Below are 20,023 nucleotides of genomic sequence, written 5' to 3'. Positions count from 1 at the left end.
TTTGTCTGGCTAAGATGAAGGTCTCATGACATGGGCCTCCGTGCTGGGAAGTGTGCAGGAGAGTGGCTTGCTGTGCCCTTGCAGCAGCCAGTATCCTGGGGCTGGTTGGGGTGGTCTGAAGTTGGTCTGTCGGATGACCGCTGGACTTGGCTGGCTGAAGAGACAGGAGTCTGTTGAGAGCCACCAGCCTGTGGTCGGGGAGGAGAGGCCGGCTCTGCGAGCTGCTGGTCTTGCTCGGGTGGGGTTGTCTGCACGCTGTATGCTGTGGAACCAGTGCCTGAGAGGGGAGTTTTGTGCGGGGTGGGTGGGTGGGCTGGAGTCCATTTGAAGCCACTCTGTGTAAATCCTCAAGGTGGGTCGTCGTGTGGCTCTGACCCAGACATGTGTCTGCCCCCAGGCGGCAGCGTCCTGAGCACCCGCTGCTCCGAGACCTACGAGACCAAGACAGCGCTCATCAGCCTCTTCGGGATCCCACTGTGGTACTTCTCGCAGTCGCCCCGCGTAGTCATCCAGGTAAGGTGTGCTTGCACCGCATAAAGGGACGCTGGACACAGCCGTGTGCCCAGCACCATTGGGCCCCTGGCCCCCTGGGGTGTTCCGCACAGGGAGCCTTGCACCCTGCGACCAGATGGCCACCCTCTGTCCCCAGCTGCCCTCAGCCGCACGCACTCCGCTCTCCGTCCTCCAAGGCTGTGCTGGGATCAGTGTTGGCCGTTCTTAAAGGCTGATTTGAAAGAGTTACAAATGGAGGGGGAGAGAGAGGGCTCGAGATCTTCCATCTGCCGGTTCACCTCCCAGATGGCCACACAAAGCCAGCAGCTTCATGTGGGTGACAGGGCCCCAGGCGCTTGCGCCATCATCCGCTGCTTTCCCAGCCCATCAGCAAGGAACTGGATCAGAACTGGTACGGCCAGCTCTCAGACCAGTGCCACGTGGGATTTCGGCACTCCCAGACCCGTAGGTTTATTTTTTAATTACTTTATTTGAAAGGCAGAGAATTATTTTGTGTCACTGGTTCACTTCAAATGCCCATAATGACCAGCTTGGTCCAGGGTGTCGTGGTCAGGCTCTCCCGAGGGAGGCCTGAGAGCCTGAGTGGGCCGTGGGGAATCCAGACCCCTGCAGCTGGACATGTTTGCAGCAGCAGAGTGAGGAGCTGAGAGTGAGCCAGGAACAGAAGATCTCCAGAGTTCTGGTGCCTGCAGTCAGGTGGAACATTCCAGAGCAGGCTTTCTGGACATGCACCACCACCGTTGTGCCTGGAATGTGTTGGTGCTGGGCGGTCACTGGTGATGGGGCAGCCGGGTTCCTGGTGAGTGCTTTGTTGGGCCAGAGCTGCTTCTCAAGAACCCTGTAATATGCTCAGGCTTTGCGGAGGAGGGCCCAGGACCCTCCCTCCTTAGTCTGTGTTCTTTGCATCTGATGAAGTTGGTACCATGGGTGTTTTAGGGTTTCCTGCAGAGATCAAATTGGGAAAATGTTGATGTGTGAATTCACACGCGTGTGACACAGCTTGCACAGAGCTTTCACTGTCCTCTGGTTGCAGGCAGTCCCTGGGGTGATAGAACGTGTCCCTCATGCGTCGTGCCCCTGTTGTCCCTGCTGTGCTGTGAGCCGCACCTCTGGCTGGCTTTCCCACGGCCGCCTGCGCCATGCAGACTCACCGAGGCGCCTGTGTCCAGCAGGCTGGCCTCCAGTGCCCTGACACGGCCCCAGAGGCCATGGCATTGTGTGCAATGCCCTGAGCAGATGTGCCACGAGTGTGTTGGCAGCCAGAGCATGCTGCTCAGGCACAGCGCGTCACACAGGACTTGCACCTGAGGCGGGGGGCTCAGGCCCTCGGCTCCCCAGGGATGCACAGAGCTGCTGAGGAGTGTGGGGTGGTGGGAGGGGGCCACCTCCCCAGCACCAACCTGGGCCAGCACCTGAAGGTGCCTCCCTACCACATTCAAGGCCAGGGGCATGGCTGTGGCTCAGTGCCCGCAACAAGTCAGGCTGTGCCGGGTCTGGAAGTGTTCACAGTGCAGTGGACTGCTCCTGAGAACAGTGTGGGAGCCTCGCGTGCTGCCCTGTCCGCCGTCCTGCAGCAGAGCCTGAGATTAACGTGCTAATAACACGCGTGGACTACCAGCTGGTGGTCAATAGCCGCAGTTTGTTAGTGGCATCAGACTTTTATAGACCGAAGGTCACACCGGATGAAGGAGCAGGTACTGAGTTTATGTACGGAACCCATCAATGTTTCTATACTCTGGTTTGGAACTCTTGTATATCCCCCCAAGTGTTCTCATTTACGTGCTGTCCACTCAGCTGTTCTCATTCAGTTATACGAATGGCACCCATTCAGGTGTTCTCACGCAGAGGCTGTCCAGTCAGTTATATAAAGGTGTTCACTCAGCTGTTCTCCTACGATGGATATCGTATCCGTTGTTGGCCTGGGCTCAGTGCCCTTCTGGGTCACAATGTCCTGCACTGTCAGGCTTTCCATCAGATCCCACGATCTGTCCACTGGCACTGCCCACCCGTCAGTTGCCACAGGTCTCATGGTCTCACACCTGCTTTGTGTTTTTCATATTTTCTCGATTTGATTTAATTTGAAAGGCAGAGTTAGAGGGAGAATCTCCCATCCGCTGGTTCCCTCTGCATGTAGCCGTAACAGCTGTGGCTGGGCTGGACCAGTCAGTAATCTGGCACTCCACTGGGCTCTCCCACACGGGCACCAGGGCCTACATTTCCCTTATGTGCTGGGCCTGTAAGAGGGAGCTGGCTCAGAGTGGGGCGGTGTTGTGCCGGAACCGGCTCCAAGGCAGCGGACAGGTCCGCAGTCCCCTGGACAGTGGAAACCGCAGGCGGGCAAGCGGGCGAAGGAGGGGTCGGGGTCTCAGCTCTTCAGGTCACAATTGGTTGCAACCTCGGACATTGTCACAGCTCAGTGGCCACTAGTTGGCAGCCGGTCCGGTCCACGTACAGCTCTGCAGGCGTCTCGAGGTCTCGGGGTCGGCGTTGCAGCTCTACAGCCAGACGACCTGTGGTCGTCACAGCTTAGAGCAGTAGCAAGCCTCCACCACTGTGGTCATGGTCACTGCTGCTGCTGCCGCTTCGGTCACCGCCGCCTCCACTGCTGCTGCCCCCTTGGTCGGTGCTGTCCACGTGGTCACGGTCACCGCTGTGGTCACTGCTGCCGCTTCGGTCACCACCGCCTCCACCGCTGCTGCCCCCTTGGTCGGTGCCGTCCACGCAGTCATGGTCACCACTGCCGGTGCCACTGCTGCCTCTGAGCTTCCCCAAAGAATCCCCAGGAGTCAGATGCGGACAGCAATGTTTATTCGAGCATGCCCAGGTCTCCGAAGAAGTGGAAAGACCCCGAGCCTCCAAACTTTAGGGTTTTTATACAAAAATCAGCCAATCAGAGGGTATGGGATCTTACACTAATGATTAGTTCAAAAGGTGGGTGGAGGCTTTGTGTGGTTGATGGGACAAATGTCAAATAGGCAGGATGGTCCCATCAGGGTGCCTGGGCAAATGTCCCCTAAATTGTCAGGCCTGGAGTCACACAATTTCTTAGCAGAGCAAGAGAAGCAGGAACACAGCAGTTAGCACCGAGCGGGGCAGATGGTTAGAATTTTGGACTGTGGGTTCCTCGGTGGTAGTCTGGGGATGCCAGCTTTGCAGGCAGCTGTACCACACACTGGCTGTTTCCCTTGAGGACCAGTGGCATTCCCATGTTATTTATTTATTTATTTATTTATGTATTTTTGAGGTTTATTTCATTTGAAAGGCAGAGTTAGAAAGATGGGAAAACTTTTTTTAAAAAAGATGTATTTGGGGCCCGGCGCGGTGGCGCAAGTGGTTAAAGGTCCTTGCCTTGCACCCCCGGGATCCCATATGGGCGCCGGTTCTAATCCCGGCAGCCCCGCTTCCCTTCCGGCTCCCTGCCTGTGGCCTGGGAAAGCAGTCGAGGACGGCCCAAAGCTTTGGGAACCTGCACCTGCGTGGGAGACCCGCCAAGAGTCTCCTGGCTTCGGATCGGCATAGTATCGGCCCGTTACGCTCACTTGGGGAGTGAATCATCGGACGGAAGATCTTCCTCTCTGTCTCTTCTCTCTGTATATCCGCCTTTTCCAATGAAAAAATAATAAAAAAAATAAATCTTAAAAAAAAAAAGATGTATTTGTTTATATTGGAAAGGCAGATTTTATGGAGAGACAGACAGAAAGATCTTCCATCTGCTGGCTCACTCCTCAAGTGGCCACAACAGTTGGAGCTGAGCCGATCTGAAGCCAGAGCTCTTCCAGGTCTCCTATGTGGGTGCAGGGTCCCGAGGCCTGAGCTTGTCCTCTGCTGCTTTCCCAGCCATAGCAGGGAGCAGGAGGGGAAGCAGAGCAGCCAGGACACTAACTGCACCCATATGGGATGCCGACACTTGCAAGGCAAGGATTTAGCCACTGAGCCATCATGCCGAGGCCGAGAAACAAATCTTTCATCAGCTAGTTCACTCCCCAAATGACCACAACAGCCACAGTTGCACTGGGCCAAAGGCAGGAGCCAGGAGCTTCAGCTGGGTCTCCCGTGTGGGCAGCAGGGCCCCGAGTACCTGGGCCATCCTGTGGAGCTTTGTCCGACACGTCAGCGGGGGGCTGGGTTGGGACATGAGCTGGCACCCACGAGAGATCTGGGGTGTCTGCCAGAGTGCTCGACCAAGTTCTCCTTCGAATGTGTGTCCTTCCCGCTTGTCTTTAAGGTCCTGGTAACTCACAAAACTGGCTTGGGTGTTAGTGAGGAGCGCTCAGGACGCAAGCTGAAAATGACTTTCCCCGGGGCTTTGCATGGTAACCTCGTGGCAAAGTCCTCACCTTGCATTCACTGGCATCCCATACGGGCATCAGTTTGTTTCCTGGCCATTCCACTTCCCATCCAGCTCCCTGCTTGTGATCTGGGAAAGCAGTAGAGGATGGCTCAAAGCCTTTGGTCCCTGCACCCACATGGGAGTGGAAGAAGCTCCTGGTTCCTGGCTTTGGAGTGGTTCAGTTCCAGCTGTTGTGGCTACTTGGGGAGTGAAATCAGTGGACAGAAGATGTTTCTCTCCTTATCCGACTTGCCGTTGTCCTGTGATTTGGCTTGGGACAGTTGGGACTATGGACAATGCTTGTATTTCATGTTAGCGTTTTCTCTTAGAGCCTGTGTAAGTGGCTAAGGACCTGTTGGTTCTTCTCCCCCTAGCCTGACATTTATCCGGGAAACTGCTGGGCATTCAAGGGCTCCCAGGGCTACCTGGTGGTGAGGCTGTCCATGCCCATCTGGCCAACCACGTTCACACTGGAGCACATCCCCAAGGCTCTGGCGCCCACCGGCAACATCGCCAGCGCCCCCAAGGACTTCGCAGTCTATGTGAGTACAGCCCCCAGAGAAGACGGCCCTCCCCTGGCACCCACCAGCAGTGCCAGTCTGGGTTAGGGTTAGCACAGAGCCACCACCATCCTGAGGCACCCTGTGTGTCGTGCACGCAGGCGGGACATGCCTGACGGTGTTGCGGCCCCTGTGGGCTCAAGCAGCCAGGGCACAGAGGACAAGGCACATCGGGATTGGGGAGGCGCACTCAGGTCCTGAGGAGTTGCCCTCCGTGCCCTACCACCTCTGGTCTCTTTCCCTTCAGAAAGAGCTCTGGGGCAGCTTTGGCCACCAACACCTCCCCAGGCCAGCTGTACCCTCACCCATGTCTTAGTTGGATAGTCCCGTCTGCCCTTCTCCATCTCAGGGCTACACATGCCTGCTACCCAGTGTCTCCTGTGGTCTTAGGATGGCCAGTATGTTCCTGGGTTCTTGTTCTTTTATTGTGATTAAACTGGCCATGATGTCCACCAGTGGCATTTAGGGGGCACACTGCATCTGCCTGCACCTCCCCCTCAACCCCGGCTCATAGTTCCCATTGTCTGAGCACAGCCGAGGGCACATGGCCTGCCCTCTGCTGCCTGCCGGCCTGTCGCCATGGGTTGTTAATGAGGCTGCACCCTGCTGGCTGGGCACAGCAGACGCCCTAGGTCAGCCCTCAGTGGGTTAGTGACTGTGTGGTTTTGGTTTCAGGGTCTGGAAAGCGAGTACCAAGAGGAAGGGCAGTTGCTGGGACAGTTCACCTACGACCAGGATGGTGACTCACTGCAGATGTTCCGTGTCCTGGTAAGGCCGGTGGAGCTCCCCTGGGGGCCACTGCGCGGGCAAGGACCCGGTGGGGGCCTGCTGCCCTTGCGAGCTGTAAGCGTGTTCTGCCTTGCTCTCAGCCGAGGCCCGACAAAGCTTTCCAGATGGTGGAGCTGCGGATCCTGTCCAACTGGGGCCACCCCGAGTACACGTGCCTCTACCGGTTCCGAGTCCACGGGGATCCCGCCGAGTGAAGCCTGGCACTGCTGTGTGTATTTCTGTATATACTAAGAGCCAGAAACACTGGAACCCTTCAGGATGGAGGCATGGCCAATAAACGTGACCGGACACCTGTGTGGGTGCCATGGTCTGACCGCAGCCCGCCTGCGTAGCACCTTCTGGACCCATGTGCAGGGCGTGGCAGAGACGTCCAGCACACTACAGGGCCCACATCTGGGAGGGATGGGCATACTTCCTCCTGGGTCTGACCCCCCTTCTGAGGGACCCACGCGGGACTCTGCTGACATCAAGTGGACCCCAACCCCACCACCTTGGGCTGTTCCCAGCAAACCCCAGGGTGTCCTGCCCGAGGCGGCTGTGGGTCCTGGCGGGCAGGCTCACAGCTGCTGGACCTCAGGGCCCTCGCTGCCTGGCCCTCGGTAGGCTTGGCCCTTTGCTGCAGCTGTCATCTGTTCTTCCTGCTGCTACTGGGTCCCTTTCTGGTTACTCTTGATATTTAATATTTAGACAATTTCACAGAGCTGACTTTATAATCCAGGTGGTGCCAGGCCCTTGGGACCACAGGTGTGTCGCCTGAGAACTCTTGATGTGCCGCAAATGTGTTTTCACACAAACTGATGGTGCGGAGGTTCTGAGTCGTGTCGCACAGCACAAGGCCACAGAACTCACCTATGCAGTGAAGCTGATAAAACGTGTACACGTTCCATACAGATTACAGCTTGCATATAGACATCAGAATTTCCTATATTAAACTAAATTTGGGAGTTGGGGTGGAAATATTTTGAATATTTATTTTTAAAGATAGCAGTTTGTGCAATGTATTTTTGTAAATGCTTTTCAAAATGCATCTTTGGTAATGCTGCTTTTGCTGACACCAAATTGACAAGATGACCGAAATGTTCTAATAAAGAGTTTTAATTTTTAACAGTGCATGTGATATTTCAGATGAACAATAAACCGTTTTCTTTCCTCCATTTCTCTGTTTCTGTACCAGGAACGGGGTGGGGGGAGTCCCAGGGCTAATCTACCTGCAGGCGGACCTGTCCAGGGCGGTCCTGTCCGGGTGGACCTGGTCAGGCAGACATGCCGAGGCGGACCTGTCCGGGTGGACCTGGTCAGGCAGACATGCCGAGGTGGTCCTGTCCAGGGCGGTCCTGTCCGGGTGGACCTGGTCAGGCAGACATGCCGAGGCGGACCTGTCCAGGGCGGTCCTGTCCAGGTGGACCTGGTCAGGCAGACATGCCGAGGCGGTCCTGTCCGGGTGGACCTGGTCAGGCAGACATGCCGAGGCGGACCTGTCCATGGCGGTCCTGTCCGGGTGGACCTGGTCAGCTGGACTAGTCCAGCACCCTGGGAGTAGCAGTATGGGGACCTCTGCCAGCTCCACCATGTCCCACCCAGCTCGCCTTTTACTTTGTTAAGCAACAGAGGGAGAGATGCCTGTCCCCTCTGGCTGCACTCCCCGGATGGCCGCAGGGCCTGGCCGGAGCTGGGCGCCCGTGCCCAAGGGCGGGCCGTGGGGCGAGATCGGCCACTCCTGGGCAGCCACGGCCCCAAATCATGTCTCGCCCTGGGCTTCCAGTCTGCAGGTGGAATCCCGAGGGTCCGGGCAGCAGGCGCGGGGGTCGCCGCGGTGGGTGCTGCCCCCCGGCCGGGGTCTCCCCGTCCCTCCCGCCGGGCCCTCTCCCTCCCCGCTCCTCCTGGTCAGCAGGTCTCCCGGCTCGGTCCTCCCTCCCCGTCCGCGCTCCCCACGCCCAGGCCTCTCCCGTCACGGCCGCGCCATAGTGCCGGGGGCGCCGGCGTCACGTGGGCCCCGCGGTCACGTGGGCCGGCCGGTCACGTGCGCTGCGTGCGGCGCGGAGGGCGTGGCGCGGACGGAAGCCGGGAGGGCCGAGCCTGCGAAGCGTCAGCCCCGCGGAGCGCCGGCCCATGGCGGCGGCGATGGCCGAGCAGGACGGCGCCCGCAACGGCGCGCGCAACCGCGGCGGCGTCCAGCGCGTGGAGGGCAAGCTGCGCGCCAGCGTCGAGAAGGGCGACTACTACGAGGCGCACCAGATGTACCGGACGCTCTTCTTCAGGTACGCCGGCCGGGCCCGGGCCGCGCGGCTCCAGGGGCGCTGGGGGCACTTCACCCGGAGCGGGGGTCGCGTCCAGCTTGCCGGGGTCCGCGGGTCCTGCCCGGGGAGGCCGCGCGGCCTGGGGCCGGGGGAGGGGGTCGGCATGTCCACCTGGGGGCGAGGCCGCATGTCCACCTGGGGGGACCAGGCCGCATGTCCACCTGGGGGGACCAGGCCGCATGTCCACCTGGGGGCGAGGCCGCATGTCCACCTGGGGGGACCAGGCCGCATGTCCACCTGGGGGGACCAGGCCGCATGTCCACCTGGGGGGACCAGGCCGCATGTCCACCTGGGGGCGAGGCCGCATGTCCACCTGGGGGGACCAGGCCGCATGTCCACCTGGGGGGACCAGGCCGCATGTCCACCTGGGGGGACCAGGCCGTATGTCCACCTGGGGGGACCAGGCCGCATGTCCACCTGGGGGGGACCAGGCCGCATGTCCACCTGGGGGCGAGGCCGCATGTCCACCTGGGGGGACCAGGCCGCATGTCCACCTGGGGGCGAGGCTGCATGTCCACCTGGGGGCGAGGCCGCATGTCCACCTGGGGGGACCAGGCCGCATGTCCACCTGGGGGGGACCAGGCCGCATGTCCACCTGGGGGGGCGAGGCCGCATGTCCACCTGGGGGGAGGGGACCAGCACGTCCACCTGGGGGGACTGAGGCTGGCATGTGCATCTCCTGGAGGGGGCGAGGCCACATGTCCACCTCTTGTGAGGGATGAGGCCGCATGTCCCCCCGGGTGGACGAGGCCGCTTGTTTACCTCCTGGTGGGACAAGGCTGCATATCCACCTGGGGGGACGAGGCCGCATGTCCCCCAGCGTGATGGGAATGAGGCCGCCATGTCCACCCCCAGTGGAGGGGACTGGCATGTCCACCCTCTGGAGGGACGAGGTCGGCACTGCCCATCCCTCGGGGGCAAGAGGCTGGCATGTCCACCTCGTGGGGGTAATGAGCCCGGCACTGCCCATCTCTTGGAGGGAGGAGCCGGCATGTTCACCTCTCGGGGAGATGAGGCTGGCATGTGCCCCTCCACGGTCAAGGCCAGCTCTGCCCAACCTCCTGGGAGCACGAGGCCAGTGTGTCTCCCTCCAAAGTCAAGGCCGGCACTGCCCACCTCCTGAGGGGGCGGCGATGAGGCCAACATGTCCACCTCGGCAGAGACGAGGCTGGCATGTCCCTCTCCGGGGGGTGAGGCCAGTGTGTCCCCCTCTGGGTCAAGGCCAGTACTGCCCACCTCCGAGGGGGGTCCAAGGCTGCCACTGGCCACTGCTGGACGTGCGGGCGTTGTGTATGCAGCCCAGTCGGCATGGTCAGGAGTCCCTGGCTCTGGCCTTGGGTGGAGCTGTGAATCACTGTCCTGACTTCTCAGTGACTGGAAGGACAAGCCTGGTTCTGGAGCCTTCTCTGTGTTAAGGCCAAGCTTCTGCTGGCCGTGTGTGGGTTTGTCACTGAGTGTGCAGCTGCTGGGGACAGTGGGGGAACTGGTTTCCCCTGAGGTGGCGCAGGCTTCCTGCTGCCAGATGGGCTCGGCATGGCCCACGTCCACAGGATGAGTTGGTCAGCTCACTGGCCACCGGTGGCTGGGGTCACCCTTGGGTCTGACTGCCTAGTGAGCAGGGTGGATTGTCTCTGGGGCCTGAGGTGTGGCAGGGCTGACAGTGCGGGCGCATGGCTGCAGGTGGAGCTCCCCAGAAGTTCCTTGTCGGGGCCCGGTTCTGAGACCCTCTGTTGGTGGTCCAGGCTGAAGCCCACCCAGGTCTCCGTGCCGGAGCAGGGTGACGCTGGGTGCAGGAGCACGTGGGGTGGCCCTGAACGCTGTGTTGTGATGGGGTGTCGGCACCTCAGTAGACCTGACCCACCACCACGGCTTGGCCCCTTAAGCTGGTAGCTAGCCAATGTCCCTTGAAGGAACATCGGAGGAAGTGGCCTGTGCCTCGCTGTGGGGCCCGGATGCCTGGGTCTCGGTGCTCCTTGGCTATGGGGCCTCGCGAGGGTTGGTGGGGACCTGCGCGTCCCCCAAGAGGACGGCTTGTCACCATGCCTGCCCTTGCAGCGGCCTGTGGTCCTCCCCTGCACCGTCTGCCACTTGTCACCCCAGGCAAGGTCACGGAAGTCACCTTGTCCGTGGTGTGCCATGTCCCACGGAGGGCAGGTGTGGCCAGCCTGGCAGCTGTGACTCGGCCAGTGGCATCAGTGTCACAGCTCTGCCTGAGCTGGCTGGGGACGCAGGTGGCTGTCAGCACCCTAGCTGGGAGCTTCCTCCCGGCCTTCCACGAGTGCAGGGTTCCAAAGCTGCTTTCCCAGGTCATCAGCAGGGAGCAGCCGGGATGTGAACCGGTGCCCATACAGGAAGCTGGCACCGCAGGTGGAAGATTAGTGTGCTGCCCTCATTTGTGTTTGTGTAAAATAAAGCAAAGTAAACCCCAAACACTGCACGGCTGCCCTGCTGTGAGCCCACTGTAGTGCGCAGCAGCACCCCGAGTGAGACACGGCTCTGTCCCTTCCATGGCCCAACAGCTTGGGTCTGAACTGGGCAGAAGTGACAACCTCATCTGCTTCAGGCTGGCCGCTGGTGCCCAACAGCCAGGTCCCTGGCCCAGGAGTTGGCGCCTTCACTCCAGGGGCCTCCCCCACCCCGCCCTGTCTCCTGAGCCGTCAAGCTTTGCAGAGGTCTCGGACAGCGAAGTTCAGAACTGTGTCCCAGAACCAGTGTGAATACACCCCGTCCCTCAAGTACCTGCTGTACCTGGAAGGCAACTTTTCCCAGCTTCCTGAGCAAGCCGCAGTGTGGACAGGGCCCAGTGGAGTCCCCTGTTCCCAAGTGCGCAATGTGTGGGTCCCCTGCTCCTCCCTGTTGTACCTGCTGCCCGAGTGTGCAGAGGTAGCAGGCGGGCTCTGCAGCGTTGGGCCACAGTGGCTGCGGGGAACAGCTGCAACCCTGAAGAGGCCTGCTGGGCAAGCAGCTGCAGCAGTGGACCAGCCGGGGCTGTGCTCACAAAGGGGGTTATGGGCCAAAGCTGCGCTCACACGGGGGGGGGGCACGGGCCGGGGCTGCGCTCACACGGGGGGGGGCACGGGCCGGGGCTGCGCTCACGCCGGGGGACACGGGCCGGGGCTGCGCTCACATCGGGGGGACATGGGGCTGCGCTCACATCGGGGGGACATGGGGCTGCGCTCACGCTGGGGGACATGGGCCGGGGCTGCGCTCACACAGGGGGGACACGGGTCGGGGCTGCGCTCACATCGGGGGGACACGGGCCAGGGCTGTGATCACGCCAGGGGGACATGGGCCGGGGCTGCGCTCACATCGGGGGGACACGGGCCGGGGCTGCGCTCACGCCGGGGGACACGGGCCGGGGCTGCGCTCACATCGGGGGACATGGGGCTGCGCTCACGCCGGGGGACACGGGCTGGGGCTGTGCTCACGCCGGGGGACACGGGCCGGGGCTGCACTCACACAGGGGGGACATGGGGCTGCGCTCACACAGGGGGGACACGGGCCGGGGCTGCGCTCACATCGGGGGGGGGGACACGGGTCGGGGCTGCGCTCACACAGGGGGGACATGGGGCTGCGCTCACGCCGGGGGACATGGGGCTGCGCTCACGCCGGGGGACACGGGCCGGGGCTGCGCTCACACAGGGGGGACATGGGGCTGCGCTCACGCCGGGGGACTCGGGCCGGGGCTGTGCTCGTTCACTCCTCCCCCTGTCTTGCAGGTACATGTCCCACAGCAAGCATGTGGAGGCCCGTGAGCTCATGTACTCTGGAGCCCTGCTGTTTTTCAGCCATGGCCAAGTATGCAGCCTGGGTCCTGTCCTGCTTGGGGAAGTGGACTGGTACATGGGTCCTGGGGTCCTCTGCCCCCTGGAGGAGTGGACTGGGGGGACAGGTCCTGGGATCCTTCCTGCAGGGCTGCCTATGGTGGCCATCATGCGTGTCTGGGGGCTGAAGTCACTGCCCCACTGGCTGGCATCTGCCCTGGACGTGGCCAAGCTTCGTGTCTTGTCTCATAGCAAAACAGTGCCGCAGACCTGTCCATGCTCGTCTTGGAGTCGCTGGAGAAGGCGGAGGTGGACGTGACCGAGGAGTTGTTGGGTGAGCAGCAGGCTGTCTCGGGCCCCACCCTGGTGGCTCCTGGTCGGGATTACTTGGGTGATGCTGTGTCCCTGTGCCAGCCCCTCAAACAGTGTGGCAGAGCTGTCCCCGTTCTATCCACTCAGTCACGGTTCTCAATGGGCGGTGACTGCCCAGCCATCCAGCCGGCTGGGCACCCTTCTGACCCGGGACGTGGCTTGTTGGCCCGTCCATTTGGTGACTATGCAGCTGACCACACCCTTCTGAGCTGCCCAGCTGCAGGGTGAGCAGAATGCCAACCCAGCCTCTTCTGCTCATGGACACAGGGACCCTTCTCCTGCCCATTCCTGATTGACACCCCTACATGGACACCCTGTGGCCTCTGGGTGCTGTGGGGCCAGCAGCCCGCCCTGCTGGGAACAAAACGGGGCCAGCTCCACTGCCGGGAAGCCAGGGGCTGGCCAGGCAGCACAGACATTGAGGCAGGTGCTGGCTGCAGCCGGGGCAGCACTGTGTGTCCAGGTCCTGATGCTCTGTGTGTTTGCAGAGAACCTGGCCACCGTGTTTAGCCTGATGGACCCCAATTCTCCAGAGCGAGTGGCTTTTGTGTCCCGAGCCCTCAAATGGTCCAGCGGAGGCTCCGGGAAGCTGGGCCATCCCCGACTCCACCAGCTGCTGGCCCTCACGCTATGGAAAGGTGAGGCTGGGCACCCAATGGGGGCCTTCCAGTACTTCCTCAGCTTTGAGCGCACTGTCTGGGCCAGTTGGTGGAGCTCACCTGTCTGTCCAGACTGGTCGGGAGATTTGAGGAGGGACAAGGGGTGGCCAGAACTCCCTGTGAGCACAGCGCCCCTTCTCCTCATCCCTGACACCCCCACATGGACACAGCGCCCCTTCTCCTCATCCCTGACACCCCCACATGGACACAGCGCCCCTTCTCCTCATCCCTGACTGACACCCCCACATGGACACAGCGCCCCTTCTCCTCATCCCTGACACCCCCACATGGACACAGCGCCCCTTCTCCTCATCCCTGACACCCCCACATGGACACAGCGCCCCTTCTCCTCATCCCTGACTGACACCCCCACATGGACACAGCGCCCCTTCTCCTCATCCCTGACTGACACCCCCACATGGACACAGCGCCCCTTCTCCTCATCCCTGACTGACACCCCCACATGGACACAGCGCCCCTTCTCCTCATCCCTGATTGACATGACACCCCCTTATGGACACAGCGTCCCTTCTCCTCATCCCTGACTGACACCCCCTCATGGACACAGCGCCCCTTCTCCTCATCCCTGACTGACACCCCCACATGGACACAGCGCCCCTTCTCCAAATCCCTGACTGACACCCCCACATGGACACAGCACCCCTTCTCCTCATCCCTGACTGACACCCCCACATGGACACAGCGCCCCTTCTCCTCATCCCCGACTGACACCCCCACATGGACACAGCGCCCCTTCTCCTCATCCCCGACTGACACCCCCACATGGACACAGGGCCCGTTCTCATCCCTGACTGACACCCCCACATGGACACAGCACCCCTTCTCCTCATCCCTGACACCCCCACATGGACACAGCGCCCCTTCTCCTCATCCCTGACTGACACCCCCACATGGACACAGCACCCCTTCTCCTCATCCCTGACTGACACCCCCACATGGACACAGCGCCCCTTCTCCTCATCCCTGACACCCCCACATGGACACAGCGCCCCTTCTCCTCATCCCCGACTGACACCCCCACATGGACACAGCGCCCCTTCTCATCCCTGACTGACACCCCCACATGGACACAGCACCCCTTCTCCTCATCCCTGACACCCCCACATGGACACAGCGCCCCTTCTCCTGCACATCCCTGACCTACACCCCCACATGGACACAGCGCCCCTTCTCCTGCACATCCCTGACTGACACCCCCTCATGGACACAGGGCCCCTTCTCCTGCACATCTCTGACACCCCCTCACATGGACACAGCGCCCCTTCTCATCCCTGACTGACACCCCCTCATGGACACAGCGCCCCTTCTCCTCATCCCCGACTGACACCCCCTCATGGACACAGCGCCCCTTCTCCTCATCCCTGACAGACACCCCCACATGGACACAGCACCCCTTCTCCTCATCCCTGACTGACACCCCCTCATGGACATAGCGCCCCTTCTCCTCATCCCTGACTGACACCCCCACATGGACACAGCGCCCCTTCTCCTCATCCCTGACTGACACCCCCACATGGACACAGCGCCCCTTCTCCTCATCCCTGACACCCCCACAGGGACACAGCGCCCCTTCTCCTCATCCCTGACACCCCCACATGGACACAGCGCCCCTTCTCCTCATCCCTGACACCCCCACATGGACACAGCGCCCCTTCTCATCCCTGACTGACACCCCCACATGGACACAGCACCCCTTCTCATCCCTGACTGACACCCCCTCATGGACACAACGCCCCTTCTCCTCATCCCTGACTGACACCCCCACATGGACACAGCGCCCCTTCTCCTCATCCCTGACACCCCCACATGGACACAGCGCGCCTTCTCCTCATCCCTGACACCCCCACATGGACACAGCGCCCCTTCTCCTCATCCCTGACACCCCCACATGGACACAGTGCCCCTTGCTCCCCAGGCCTGACCCCAGCTGATCCCCGTGCCCCTTCTGTGCTCTGCTCCCTGAGGCAGCATGCTGTCATCCCCTGAAGGAGTTGGGGCGCCACTCATTGCAGGGGCTGTGCCCAGCTCGGCTGCTGCCCTCTGCAGAGGCTGGCCCAGAGTGCAGGGAGTCAGGACAGACAGGCCCCCTCAGCCCGGGCCTCGCCTGCAGGAGCATAAGCTACCAGCACTCTGACGGCGCCTTGCATCACGCATCTGCACGTGAACTTGCCGTCAGCGTGTCCGTGTGGGCCTGTGACGTAGGTCAGGCTCGGCACACCTTGTGGCCTTGGGCTGCCCAGGGCCTGCTTGGCGAGCCCCGGCTGGCGAGGCACGTGAGCCAGGTCAGTGGCCGTGTGTGTCATGCCGCTGTCCCCCTGCAGAACAGAACTACTGTGAGTCGCGGTACCATTTCCTGCACTCCACGGACGGGGAGGGCTGTGCCCACATGCTGGTCGAGTACTCCACCTCGAGGGGCTTCCGCAGCGAGGCCGACATGTTCGTGGCCCAGGCTGTCCTACAGTAGGTACTTGGTACCCGGTCTGTGCTTGGGCCATTCCCGGGGCGGGATGCCCGGTTGTCATGGACATGGGGGCTGAATGCAGGTCTGCCAGGGAGGGCAGGGGGTGCTGGGTGCTGGGGGACGGGGTGAGGTGGGAGCTGAGGTCTGCCTGCGTGTGCCAGGGCCGGGTCTGTCCTGTGAGGTTGAGGCTGGGTGCAGGGTGAGCTCCCAGTGAGGGACGCAGCTGCTGGAGCTGGAAGCAGAGCTCCCCGCTCTGGGCTGGGGCCTGGGGCCGGGTGCTGCCTGGAAGCAGAGCCAGCACAGGCATGGCCCCCCGAGGGCAGAGCCTCGGCCTGGCTGGCACGGCGTCCGGCCCGCTTCGTCCTCAAGCGCTCTGTCCCCCCGGGTGCCGCCAGGTTCCTCTGTCTGAAGAACAAGAACAGTGCGCTGGTGGTCTTCACGACGTACACGCAGAAGCACCCGTCCATCGAAGGCGGGCCCCCCTTCGTGCAGCCCCTGCTCAACTTCATCTGGTTCCTGCTGCTGGCGCTCGACGGGTGAGGCTGGCAGAGGAAGGCAGAGGGCCAGGGTGCGGCAGGGTGGTGCAAGGACTCCACACACTGGAGTGTGGGTGCAGGGCTGTGAGATGGAGTGTGGGTGTGGAGCTGTGAGGTGGAGTGTGGGTGCGGGGCTGTGAGGTGGAGTGGGTGCGGGGCTGTGAGGTGGAGTGGGTGTGGGGCTGTGGAGTGGGTGCGGGGCTGTGAGGTGGAGTGGGTGCGGGGCTGTGAGGTGGAGTGGGTGTGGGGCTGTGGAGTGGGTGCGGGGCTGTGGAGTGGGTACGGGGCTGTGAGGTGGAGTGGGTGCGGAGCTGTGAGGTGGAGTGGGTGTGGAGCTGTGAGGTGGAGTGGGTGTGGAGCTGTGAGGTGGAGTGGGTGCGGGGCTGTGAGGTGGAGTGGGTGCGGGGCTGTGAGGTGGGTGTGGGGCTGTGGAGTGGGTGCGGGGCTGTGAGGTGGAGTGGGTGCGGGGCTGTGGAGTGGGTACGGGGCTGTGAGGTGGAGTGGGTGCGGGGCTGTGAGGTGGGTGTGGGGCTGTGGAGTGGGTGCAGGGCTGTGAGGTGGAGTGGGTGCGGGGCTGTGGAGTGGGTGCGGGGCTGTGAGGTGGAGTGTGGGTGCGGGGCTGTGAGGTGGAGTGGGTGCGGGGCTGTGGAGTGGGTGCGGGGCTGTGAGGTAGAGTTGGGGCAGGGCTGTGAGGTGGAGTGTGGGTGCGGGGCTGTGGAGTGGGTGCGGGGCTGTGGAGTGGGTGCGGGGCTGTGAGGTGGAGTGGGTGCGGGGCTGTGAGGTGGAGTGGGTGTGGGGCTGTGAGGTGGAGTGGGTGCGGGGCTGTGAGGTGGAGTGGGTGTGGGGCTGTGAGGTGGAGTGGGTGCGGGACAGTGAGATGGAGTGGGTGCGGGACAGTGAGATGGAGTGGGTGCGGGGCTGTGGAGTGGGTGCGGGGCTGTGAGGTAGAGTGGGTGCGGGACAGTGAGATGGAGTGGGTGCAGGGCTGTGAGGTGGAGTGGGTGCGGGGCTGTGGAGTGGGTGCGGGGCTGTGGAGTGGGTGCGGGGCTGTGAGGTGGAGTGGGTGCGGGGCTGTGAGGTGGAGTGGGTGTGGGGCTGTGAGGTGGAGTGGGTGCGGGGCTGTGAGGTGGAGTGGGTGCGGGGCTGTGAGGTGGAGTGGGTGCGGGGCAGTGAGGTGGAGTGGGTGCGGGACAGTGAGATGGAGTGGGTGCGGGGCTGTGGAGTGGGTGCGGGGCTGTGAGGTGGAGTGGGTGCGGGACAGTGAGATGGAGTGGGTGCAGGGCTGTGAGGTGGAGTGGGTGCGGGGCTGTGGAGTGGGTACGGGGCTGTGAGGTGGAGTGGGTGCGGGGCTGTGAGGTGGAGTGGGTGTGGGGCTGTGAGGTGGAGTGGGTGCGGGGCTGTGAGGTGGAGTGGGTGCGGGGCTGTGAGGTGGAGTGGGTGCGGGACAGTGAGATGGAGTGGGTGCGGGACAGTGAGATGGAGTGGGTGCGGGGCTGTGAGGTGGAGTGGGTGCGGGGCTGTGGAGTGGGTGCGGGGCTGTGGAGTGGGTGCGGGGCTGTGAGGTGGAGTGTGGGTGCGGGGCTGTGAGGTGGAGTGGGTGTGGGGCTGTGAGGTGGAGTGGGTGCGGGACAGTGAGATGGAGTGGGTGCGGGACAGTGAGATGGAGTGGGTGCGGGGCTGTGAGGTGGAGTGGGTGCAGCGCTGTGGAGTGGGTGCGGGGCTGTGAGATGGAGTGTGGGTGTGGAGCTGTGAGGTGGGTGCGGGGCTGTGAGGTGGAGTGGGTACGGGGCTGTGAGGTGGAGTGGGTGCGGGGCTGTGAGGTGGAGTGGGTGCGGGGCTGTGGAGTGGGTGCGGGGCTGTGAGGTGGAGTGGGTGCGGGGCTGTGAGGTGGAGTGGGTGCGGGGCTGTGAGGTGGAGTGGGTGCAGGGCTGTGAGGTGGAGTGGGTGCGGGGCTGTGGAGTGGGTGCGGGGCTGTGGAGTGGGTGCGGGGCTGTGGAGTGGGTGCGGGGTGTATGGGTGGAGTATGGGTGCGGGGCAGTGAGGGGTTTGGGTGCGGGGTGTGACCATGTCTGGACGCTGACATCAAGCCTGTCCTGCACCCGCAGCGGGAAGCTGGCCGTGTTCACAGTGCTGTGTGAGCAGTACCAGCCGTCGCTGCGGAGAGACCCCATGTATAATGAGGTAAGGCCCCCCCTGGCTGCCACAGGTAGGGTCAGGCGCAGCGTGCAGCCCCCCATAACCGCTGCCTGTCCCTGCAGTACCTCGACAGGATAGGACAGCTTTTCTTCGGGGTGCCACCCAAGCAGACGTCATCCTACGGGGGCCTGCTCGGTAAGACGGGGCCCATTCCCTGGGCTGCTGCTCCCCTGGCGTGCATGGCTGTGACGGGCTGTGGCTGTTTTGTGCCCACAGCACCGTGCCCAGCAGGTCCCACACTGCTGGTTTGCAGGCCACATTTCAGGCCTGTCCATGTCCCTTTGTCCACTCGGGCACGGAGGAGCCGTCCTGAGCTGCTCCCTGGCAGGGGGCAGGGTGGGTGTGCACCCTCGTGCCCTGGCTGTGTGGGGGTCCCAAAGGCCTTCACTAGCTGAGGCTGGCACTGCAGCTCAGCCTGGCACCTCGAGGACCTGAGGCCCAGACCACCCAGCCTTGCTCCCATCCACGCTTCGCTGTAGTGTCCAGGAGCTTCCAGATGGTGGCAGTCTTGCCCCAGGTGTGCCCACCTGCTCTGACCGTGGGCAGCCCTGCCAGCCATGTTCTGGGGGGCTGGCTGAGGTCCTGACCCAGGCCTCACTGGGTGCCCGCGGTTCCCTCACACCACCCACTGTTGCACAGGGGACCTGCTGAGCAGCCTCATGGGCTCCTCGGAGCAGGAGGAGGGCGAGGACAGCCCCTGCGGTGGCAGCCCCATCGAGCTGGACTGAGCGCGGCCTGCGTGCAGGCGCCACGTGGATGCCCGAGGGACGTGCCGGGCAAGGACCTGCAGCGTGGCTCCTCGCACCCATGGGTGCCTGGTCGGAGGCCGGGGGTGCCCGTGTGGTGTCTGTGGGGGTGTCAGGTGGCCAAGGGCTGTGCAGCTGCCCATGCTGTGCGGCCGAGCCTGCTGCCGCCACCGCGTCCCCTCCGATGACCCGCAATAAAGCACAGGCCTTGCCATGGCGCCTCCCTCTCCCGCTGCTTTGTTTCTGGTTCTGTGGGGCGGGCAGAGGGACCGGCTGGGCCTGCGTCCCACGCCTGGTGCCCTGCCGGGGCCTGGGAGGCAGCGGCCGCTCAGGTGTGTGGGCTGCCTATGGCCTGCAAACTAAAGTTTTCTTCATCCTGTTTTTGTTGGATGCCTGGGGTCTTGCTGGTGCCCATGGACAGAACCCGGAAGCTGGAGCACCAAGCTCAGGCTGGGCAGTGGCTGGTCAGCCTGGGGCTCCCCGGGGTGCCTGGATGGATTTTTTTCCTGGGCACTGGTGGCCCTCTGAGCAGGGCAGGAAGTGCAGACGTCCAAGCCACGGAGCTGAGGTGCCGACGGGACGTGGAAGCCCGCCTGCCGGTCGAGGGCTCTGGATGCCAGCCGCGGCCCCAGAGGCAGCGGGCAGCTGGGGGAGCGTGGAGGCCTGTGTCAATATGCGTGTAAATAAACCTGTGCACCAGGCGTGCAGCCGTGGTCCTTTGCGCGTGCCCGGCTCTGCCATGTGGGCTGGGACATGGGCCGCAGAGCGGCCAGCAGACT

The 20,023-nt window shown here is 62.8% G+C and overlaps 2 protein-coding genes across 2 annotated transcripts in view; both read left to right on the top strand.

Annotated features, from left to right (window-relative positions):
* SUN1 (Sad1 and UNC84 domain containing 1) overlaps positions 1–7,346 on the top strand; it is a 34,882-nt gene extending 27,536 nt beyond the window's left edge. Inside the window, exons 20-23 of the mRNA XM_040990071.1 lie at positions 398–513; positions 5,218–5,385; positions 6,079–6,171; positions 6,273–7,346. Coding sequence (XP_040846005.1) covers positions 398–513; positions 5,218–5,385; positions 6,079–6,171; positions 6,273–6,386 — 491 coding nt within the window. The 3' untranslated portion in view covers positions 6,387–7,346. The remainder of the gene's footprint in view (positions 1–397; positions 514–5,217; positions 5,386–6,078; positions 6,172–6,272) is intronic.
* Positions 7,347–8,310: 964 nt separating this feature from the next.
* Positions 8,311–19,945, top strand: GET4 (guided entry of tail-anchored proteins factor 4). Its single transcript, XM_040990069.1, has 9 exons — positions 8,311–8,450; positions 12,209–12,287; positions 12,506–12,587; positions 13,114–13,263; positions 15,627–15,765; positions 16,162–16,302; positions 18,408–18,483; positions 18,561–18,633; positions 19,138–19,945. Exons 1-9 carry the CDS (start codon positions 8,314–8,316, stop codon positions 19,224–19,226), a joined length of 966 nt encoding a protein of 321 aa, XP_040846003.1. The 5' UTR covers positions 8,311–8,313; the 3' UTR covers positions 19,227–19,945.
* The last annotated feature ends 78 nt before the right edge of the window (positions 19,946–20,023 follow it).

This window comes from Ochotona curzoniae, unplaced genomic scaffold, assembly GCF_017591425.1.
Source record: "Ochotona curzoniae isolate NIBS_2020 unplaced genomic scaffold, NIBS_Ocur_1.0 contig_54, whole genome shotgun sequence".
Classification (NCBI taxonomy): Eukaryota; Metazoa; Chordata; class Mammalia; order Lagomorpha; family Ochotonidae; genus Ochotona; species Ochotona curzoniae.
Note: the sequence above shows the minus strand (reverse complement) of the source record. Positions and strands in the feature narration are given on the sequence as shown.

What these genes read in the sequence shown, in the direction of transcription:
- GET4 (XM_040990069.1), top strand. Translation starts at nt 8,314, where the DNA reads ATGGCCGAGCAGGACGGCGCCCGCAACGGCGCGCGCAACCGCGGCGGC. An exon ending in TGTTTTTCAGCCATGGCCAA is followed by an intron (nt 12,288 to 12,505) that starts GTATGCAGCCTG and finishes CTTGTCTCATAG; the next exon opens with CAAAACAGTGCCGCAGACCT. An exon ending in CGTGACCGAGGAGTTGTTGG is followed by an intron (nt 12,588 to 13,113) that starts GTGAGCAGCAGG and finishes GTGTGTTTGCAG; the next exon opens with AGAACCTGGCCACCGTGTTT.